Source organism: Chinchilla lanigera, unplaced genomic scaffold (assembly GCF_000276665.1).
Source record: "Chinchilla lanigera isolate Chin_1 unplaced genomic scaffold, ChiLan1.0 scaffold00008, whole genome shotgun sequence".
In the NCBI taxonomy this organism is placed as follows: domain Eukaryota; kingdom Metazoa; phylum Chordata; class Mammalia; order Rodentia; family Chinchillidae; genus Chinchilla; species Chinchilla lanigera.
This window is the reverse complement of record NW_004955409.1, coordinates 2,230,068-2,238,720: the sequence shown is the minus strand read 5'-3', so window position 1 is coordinate 2,238,720 and position 8,653 is coordinate 2,230,068. Positions and strand designations below refer to the sequence as shown.

At 53.7% G+C, this 8,653-nt stretch overlaps 1 protein-coding gene across 1 annotated transcript in view; it reads right to left on the bottom strand.

Annotated features, from left to right (window-relative positions):
* The window catches only part of LOC102021530, an 8,344-nt gene extending 1,951 nt beyond the window's left edge, over positions 1 to 6,393 (bottom strand). The window contains exons 1-5 of the mRNA XM_013510034.1: positions 6,352 to 6,393; positions 6,139 to 6,234; positions 2,890 to 3,034; positions 2,192 to 2,285; positions 1,376 to 1,733 (exon numbers count right to left, since the gene is read on the bottom strand). Coding sequence (XP_013365488.1) covers positions 1,376 to 1,733; positions 2,192 to 2,285; positions 2,890 to 3,034; positions 6,139 to 6,234; positions 6,352 to 6,393 — 735 coding nt within the window. The remainder of the gene's footprint in view (positions 1 to 1,375; positions 1,734 to 2,191; positions 2,286 to 2,889; positions 3,035 to 6,138; positions 6,235 to 6,351) is intronic.
* Between the last annotated feature and the right edge of the window lie 2,260 nt (positions 6,394 to 8,653).

Genomic DNA, 8,653 nt, shown 5'->3' with positions numbered 1-8,653 from the left:
AAAAAAACAAAAAAACAAAAAAACAAAAAACAAGATGCCAGTGCCTTCAAAGATGAAGATCAAGGAATATTCCAGGTTGAAGGAGGTGGAGGGACATGATTTAATCCTGGCGGGAAAGAAGTTTTACCCTTTGGACAACTAACAGAATTAGATTACGGACAGGTAGGTTAGTTTAAAATAATAGATCGACATTAAACTTCTGGACTTTGTTGGTCATATTGTGGCATATGAAAGGCCATCTTTGCTCTCAGGAGTTAGACAGGAAGGATCATGCTATTTGCCATTTCAGCTGGCCTCCGAAAGTACAGCGCAGGGGGGCCTGGTGGTGCACGCCTGTAATCCCAGCAAGAGGCTGAGGCAGGAGGATTGCTGTGAGTTCAAGGCCAGCCTGGGCACATAGTGAGTTCAAGGTTGGTCTGAACTGTGTAGTGAGAGTCTGTGTCAAAAACCCCAACAAACAAACAAATAAACAAAAACCAAAAAAAACAAACAAACAAAAAAACCCGCCCCAAACAGTGTAACAACAGTGGCAGGCAGAGAGGGGAGGAGAAAAGAGAAAGAGTGCAGGAGAGAGACGGAGGTCCAGGCTGACGTGACAGCTGTGGAAAAGCTGGCAGGTCTGGTACAGAAAGGCCTCTAAGCAAGCGCTGAAGAAATGTGCACCTGTGCGTGTGAGAAACGCTCGGGAAAGACAGGAAAAGACGCTGTCAGATTCGCTTTCCGTTTCTGGGCGAGCCCTGATCGCAGCTGGCGTGGGTGGCCAGGAGATCCCACCCCACACGCAGGCTGACCCTCCCTGTGTCACTGACACTTGCGCCAGACACCTGGGCCACAGGAGGCTGGGTCTTCCGGAAGGAGATGGAGTCCGCCTGGGGAAGCTCAGAGTGAGAGGCGGAGCAGAGGAACATAGGCCAGAATAGAGAGGAGGCTGGCGGGGAAGGAGGCCAGGCAGGCTCGGGTCGAGCCCGCGGCCGTGGGAGGTGAGAAACATCCTGCTGTAAACGTCGCTCTCCACACAGGCACCCTCCACCCTCCACACCGGGACTGCGCAGTGACAGATGACAGCTCGTAAACCCGGGGCAGAGGCCCCAGGCGGGTCCAGAGGAACGCAGAACTCTCAAAGCATTTCACAACTTGGGAGCTGAAGGAGCGAGGCCCTTGATGGTAGACGGGATATCTACCCAGAGGGACCCAGGGGGACACAGAGCGGCACGGCCGCCCCCTGGCCGGGGTGCGCCTTCCCTCCTCCTCTTCCCTCTCCTCGGCCTGTGTCAGGGCCTCTGCCTCCAGTGACCCCTGAGCCTGCTCCTCCTCTCTTGTGGCCCTTCCCACCTTCCCCCACCCCCGCACCCTGTCCACGCCCCTCCAGACCTACCTCCAAGCGCGTCCGTGAGCCCAGCCCTGTCCTTCCTGCAGGGACAGCAGCCTGTGCCGCGGCTGGAGTGGGCAGGGGAGCCAGGGAGGAGCAGGCTGAGTTACAGACCTGCCCAGCCTGAGTGCCTGTTGCAGGCTGGTGGCCCAGCACCTGGGTTAGAGCCTTCTTCCCCCAGGGCGCCAGCCTCCCCTGCTGGCTTCTGCTGCCACTGTGACTGTGATGACGGTGCACTGATGATGGTGCTAGCTGCACGCTTATCTCGCACACCGGCACCGAGAAGGGACTCGGTTCTTGCGACGTTCCAGCAGGAGGCCGTGCAAGGTCATTGTGCACTGCACCCGGCAGATTGCAGCTGTGGCTTCAGGCGTCTCCACCCCTCCCGTGTGTATTTATAACCCGCGAAGGACCGGCCTGGTGTGACAGTAGCTCTTGCACCATCTCTAGCTCGGTTTCTGGCCCACGGCCCTTCCTGCTGAGCCCTGTGTCACCAGCCTCTCCTCCACCCCCAGCCCGACTGCTGCAGGGCCTGCGCACCGGCTGATTCATCTGACGGCCTGCGTCCGGCTCCTGTCATTCCTCCAACAGCTGCGAAGGTCACGGTCTTTTCAAGGCTTCCCCCAACTCCCCTTTTTACAACACGCTGTGATGGGGACTGGCTAAGTTGCCTAATTGCCCAGTCTGGGTTCAAACTTGCCGTCCTCCTGCCTCAGCCTTCTGAAGGACTGGGATCACAGGCCTTACAAGAGCACATTTCATGTTTTGGTGGCTGTGCAGTTATAATTGCCCCCTAATATGTCTCCCTGAAATTTGGGGTACCATGGTCCCAGGGGCGGGGTTGAGATCTCGGGCAGGGCAGGGGCGATGTCTTGCCTGGGGTCTGCCAGGGAGGCTGAGCGGTGGCCAGCTGAGGCTGGAGGCAGGCAGGGACATCAGCCCAGCGCACCTGCTCGCGTTCTGCCCACAGGGTCAGCGTAAGGCTGTCTGGATCTCCTCCCTCGTGATCGGCCTCTGGGGTCCAAGCATGGGTGTGCCGGGGAGCAAGGCTGGAGGGCGTGACATCTGTGATGAGGCTCGAGGTCTCACAGCAAAAAGCACGGGCTGAACGACACAGACTACTACAGTGGTAGATTTTACTTTCAAAATTAATTAAAAGTTGTCAGGCACAGTGTTGCCTGCCATTCATTCCAGCTACTTGGGAGGCTGAGGCAGGAGGATCACAAATTCAAGGTCAGCCTGCTCTACACAGTGAAACCCTCTCTCAAAATAAAACGAAACAGGCTAGGGATGTGGCTCAGCGGTGCAGCTCTTGCCTAGCACACACAAGGCCCTGGGTCCCACCCCCAGCATCAACTTTTTGTTTTGTTTCTGAGACAGGGTCTCACCATGGAGTCCAGGCTGGTTTGGAACTCACGGCGATCCACCTGCCTCAGCCCCCAGTGTGCTGGGATTAGAGGGGTGCACTACCATACCCTGTTTCTTAGATGTATGTATTTTAAGGCAACACACTAGCTCACCTTTCCAAGCCTCTGGCTTCTCCTCCATACAAGGGAAGATGCTGAACCCCAGCGCCTCAGGAGCAGTCATGTCATGGGGGTCAAAGCAGGGAAGGCGCGGAGCCCTCTGGACGAAGTGGACAGCCTGCGATGCGCTCTGCGCTCCCTGTAATCCGCAGCCCTCAGCTCACAGCGGTGTGACTGGGTTCCTTAGTAACTGCTTGGCTCCAGGCGTTGATGGATTGCTCAGGGTGCTCAGTCGGTCGTTTAACCTGGCTGCTCTCAAATAAAAGACAGGTGACAGGAAGCAGGGAGACGGATCTTCCGTAAATGGGAAGAGATGGGAGGGAAAGTAAAGAGAACAGAGGTGGGGTACCTCTGTGTACCGACTCCCAGCGATGGGTGCATTCATTATTTGCTGTGAACATGGGCTAATAAAGATCAAACTTGCAAAAATTAAAATAAAAATAACTGGCCGGTCTTTTTCTTTTACTTTGGAGACAGGGTCTTGTTATGCAGTTCTGGCTGGTCTTGAACTCACTCTGTAGCCCAGGCTGGCCTTAGACTTGCAGCAGTCCTCCTGCCTCAGCCTCTCCAGTGCTGGATTACAGGTGTGCACCACCATGTCCATAAGGGGCTGCTCTTTTTTTTTTTTTTAACTCTCTGTAACTGACAGAAAATGAACAGTTGAAGCAAACTGGAGACCTCATGTCCAAAGGTGCTAGAGCTAACCTGGATACATTAGCCATTTCCCCATCATGCTTAGGAAGTGGGGGCTCGAGTTTATCCTGAGAGTCTGGGTTTCAGGGGCCAGTTGGGCAGACTGGCTGTGGAGGGGTAGATGACTCCATGCAGAACTATTTCGTGGTTGTAAAGAAAGATGATTATGTATCCAGAGAAGAGTCTGTCCTGATACTTCAACCAACAGACCTTCACAGTGACCCAGAGATCCAGTTTAGAGAAGCCAGGAACATGGATCATCTGAGGAAACCTACAAGGAAGGAGCAGAGCTAGCCCAAGAGGGAAGCCTTGGGTGCTACAACCAGCAGATGTGCCAGGGGCAGAGCCACCCAAGCCCTTTGGAGCTCACATCTTGCCAGAGATTTCCTGGGACGCTGCCCCTGGAACTACAGGACTCAATGGGTGCCCTGCTGGATTTTGGACTTGCTTTGGTCCCATTGTTTTGTATCTGCCTGTTTGTACCTTCTGGAATGGAAATGTCTATCTTGTGCCATTGAATGCTAGAAGTGTTTTAACTTTCTTTTCACTTGTGCAGGGGCTCATAGCTAAAAATTTGCCTTAAATCTCAGAGGAGGCTTTGGACTTGGACTTTTCAGCAATGCTGAAACTATTAGGACATTGGCAACTCCTAGAGATGGACTAAATGCCTTTTAATAAAGGGATGTGCACGAGTCTTTGGGGGACCAGGGGAATGTTATGGCTTGTGTCTGGATGTCCCACCAAAGCCTCATGTGGTCATAGGTGGGGCTTTTTGGAGGTGGCTAGATCTAGGGTGTGTGATGCTAGTATTGATTCATGGTGCTACGCTAGAATTAAGGGTGTGAGTGCTCTCTGTTCTAAGGAGAGGTGGCCTGGATAAGATATGAGGGACAGAAAGAAGGTCTGTCGCCTGTAGCTTGTTGGCTTGCTGACTTTTGCCTTCTGCCTGTCACGAACTGTTTCTCCTCTGTAGTGCCCCTCTGCCGTGCCACCCTGCCTTGGGGTCAGCCGACTATGAGCCGCAAGCTCTATAAACTATGAGCCAAATAAACCTTTCCTCCTTTAAACAAAGAAACAAACAAATGACCCCACCAAGAAAAAAAAAAGGAAATAGAAGAGGACACACACACACGTACACGTATACACAGACGTACACATGAAAGACAGCCCATACTCATGGATTGGAAGAATTAATAGTGTTAAAATATCCATCCATCTTCTCAAGGCAATCTACAGATCCAGGACAAGTCTTACGAAAATACAAATGATATTCTTCAAAGAACTAGCAAAAAAACAGTGACAAAATTTATATGGAACCCCCCCACACACACACACACACAAATCCCCAGATAGAGCTGGGCTGTAATCCCAGCATTTGGGAGGCTGAGGCAGGAGGATAGCCATGAGTTCAAGGCCAGCCTGGGCTACATAGCAAGACCCTGTCTCAAAAATAACCTAAACAAAAAACAAAAAGTCAACTCCCCAGATAGCCAAGGCAATCCTAAGTAAGAAGAACAAAGCTGGAGGCATTTATTATACCTGACTTCAAAACCTTCTACAAAGCCCTGGTGACCGAAACAACATGAGACTGGCATAAAAACAGACATACAGGCCAATGGAACGGGACAGAGAATGCAGAAATAAGGCCACATAGCTAAGGCAATTGCTTTTCAACAAAAGCAGCAAGTATACCTACTGGGGAAAGGAAAGGTTTTTTTTAAATTTTTTTTTATGTTTTTGATATTTTTCCAGTACCGGGAATCAAACTCATGACCTTGTGCTTGCCAGGCAGGCGCTGTGCCGCTGAGCTAAATCCCCAGCCCCAAGGAAAGTTTTTTCAATAAATGGTGCTGGAGAAACAGGGCACCCATACACAGAAGGAAGAAGCTGGACCTCAGCTCTTGTCATATAAAAACAATCCAGAATGCACCAGCGATCTGAATATAACATCTGAGACACTGAAGCACTAGAAGGAAATCTAGGGGAAATGCTTCAGGACATTGGTGTGGAGAAATACTTTTGAATATGACCCTAAAGAGACAGCAGCAAAAGCAAAAATTGACAAGTGGGATTCTATCAAAGTAAAAAACTTCTGCACAGCGAGCCAACAATCAACAGAATAAAGAGACAGCCCACAGAATGGGAGAAAACATTTGCAGGATATTCATCTAACAAGGGATCAGTTTCCATAATAATAGAGAACTTGCCTCAGTAGCCAGCAGCAATAATAATCATCAGGTTTACAATGGATGAGATGGGGCCGGGGTGCAGCCCAGCGGTGCAGTGCGTGCTTAGATGCTTAGCTTGCTTGGGGCCCTGGGCCCAGTGCTCAGGACAAAACCAGCCAACACGCAAGAACAGAACAGACAAGGTCAGGCGCGTTCAGGGTGGTATGGCCGTAGACATCAGGAACAGAACATACAAAACGGCGAATGGCCCGAATAGGTGTCTCTCAAGAGGATGTGCAAAACAGAGACAACAGAGAAAAACACGCTCAACATCACTCCTCAAGGGGGACGGCAGATCAAACGCAGCGAGAGCTCGTCTCACCGTAGGCAGAATGGCTAGGATCAGAAAGACAGAAAATATCAGGCTGGTGCTGTCACGTGCTCGGGGACTGATCGCCAGGCTGGGTACTGTCGGGGGCTGTGGAGGAAGGAAGTTGAGTCATCCGGGGTCACCCAGGGTGTGGATGAAGGGGGCTTGGTGCTCTGGTCCCTCCCTGCTCTGCTCCCTCCCCCAGCTGCCATGAGGTAAACAGACCTCGCTGGTCACATGCTCACCCACGGCGGCCTGGGCCACCATGGCCCCAGGCAATGGGGCAAAGTAACCATGGACTGGACCCCGGGGACTCTCTTCCTTTTAAATTGATCTTTGTCCCATGGGGGAAGTGCGACGCGGCCCCGAGGGCCTCCGTCCTGGCTCCAGCGCAGGAGAAGCGATGAGGACAAGGTTGCCCGACGGGTGTGAGCCCGAGGTTTTCAGCCTGACCGCGGTGAGTGGGGCCTCCAGCAACCGGCATGCTCCCAGGCCCTGCTGCATGCAGGCATAGACAGATCGCAGGCAGAATTCTCATTTCTTTTTGAGCCAGGGTCTCACTGCATAGTCCAGGCTGGCCTTGAGCTCCAGACGATCCTCCTGCCTCAGCTTCCCAAGCGCTGGGATGCAGATAGGCTCCCTCCGCCCCTCTCGAGCCCCGCACATCCTCAGAGCCAGCAAGTGGCGGGGCGGGCGCCCTGGGTGTGCCCCAAGGTGCCTTTAATAACCCCAGTGGGGCAGCAGATTATTAACAACCATGTGACCCTAACACTGGCAGCCCAGCAGTAAGGATGATGCCCCCTGGGGGGTCCCTAGGGCTTCCCGGAGCTCCCCGGTACTCAGTTACCTCAGGTCTCAGTGCTGTTCAGAAGGAAACTAGGGATTAACCCCTCTGGGCCCAACACCGGGACAGGTGAGCACTCAGGAGCTGAGGTCCAGGGCGCTTGAGCGCCGCCCTGCTGCCCCCCGCCCTCTCCTGGGACCGTGCTTCTCCTCTGGGCCTCTCTGACGCAGGCTGTGACTTCGGATTGAGTGTTACCTGGTAGAGCTGGGTGTCGGGTGCACACCTGTAATCCCAGCTACTTGGGAGGCTGAGGCAGGAGGACAGTCAGTCCAAACAACACAGCAAGACCTGGACTCAAAAACAAATCAGCAAACAAACAATATTACCTGGCGGGGTATCTGTTCTCTGTTGCTCCTCTTGGCTCTCCAGTAAGATTATGTTCTTCCATCCCCCCGATTGTCTTTGGTGGTGCTAGGGACGGAACCCAGGCACTGAGCTACACCGCCAGCCTTTTTTATTTTGAATTTTGAGCTAGAATCTTGCTGGGCTGCCCAGGCTAGGAACTTGTGATCCTCCTGCCTCAGCCTCCCGAGTGCCACGGTCACAGGTGTGTGTCACATGGCTGGCTGAGACGCGGTGTGACAGGTGTCTCCTAGCAGCCCCTCACGTTAGTTTTCCCTGGGATGTGGGCACCCCGACGCTCTGGGCCAGCTGGTGCAAACGCCTCCTGCCCTCTCTCATCTGGTTGGCACCAGGTGCAGGGGGCACGCAAAGCACCCAGCTCCCCGAGTGGCGCCGGACCACGTGCGGAGGACCTGCAGGTGACGCTGAGACGCCCTCCTCCCGGCTCGGGGAGCTGGTCGGCAGGTCACAGCCCGCTCTGCACCCGGAAGGCGGCGCCCTGAGGGTCGTGGCGATGGGGGTGAGGGCGTCTGGAGCGGGCGGGGGGCTGTGTGGATGCGTGCAGTGTCAGACCCAGCGAGGGCGCGGAGATTCGCTTGTGTTTGCACCCAGAGCACGGGGCGCCGCAGGGTTCAGTCCTGGGAGCAGATCCTGGGATCAGAGGGGATCGCGTGAAGGAGGAGTTCACACCACGGCCAGGTTTGAGGGCTCGGCCGGGCTCCAGACCACGCCAGGTCACTTTCAGTAACCAGGAAAGGGCGACTTCTGTTCTCAGCAATGACGTCAGACATTCCAGAGAGCCTGACCTGACCACAGGGAAATCGTCCGACTTCCACAGGCACCGGACCCGCCCCTGCCCCCCAGACAGGACAGCAAGGCTGGAAGGGGAGCACGTGCCATGGCAAGATTGCCTTTTCCAGAACTTTCCTCTCAGACGATCAGACCAGGAAGTCCTGGAAGTGTCTGGAGAATGAAAATGAAGGAAGTGGTTTGAGAATGCTGAGTGCAGCTGGGGTGGGGGTGGGGGTGGCGGCACACGCCTCTACTCCCAGCATCCAGGAGGCTGAGGCAGGAGGATATCATGAGTCTGAGGCCAATCCTGGGCTAAACAGAGAGACCCTGTCTTGAAAAAGAATTCTGAGTGCAAAAATACTTATTTTTATACACATTCAAGTGTGAAATCTTATCAGAGAGCCAAAACCAGCAACAGGAAAGGGTGTTAGGAGCTGTAAGCCCACTTTTAATCAGAAAGCGTCTGTACCCAAAATCAGACCAAAAGGGCAGGGTTAATCACACACAGGCAGCAAATGCTTAATTGATTTAACTATAAGTGCGTGTGTG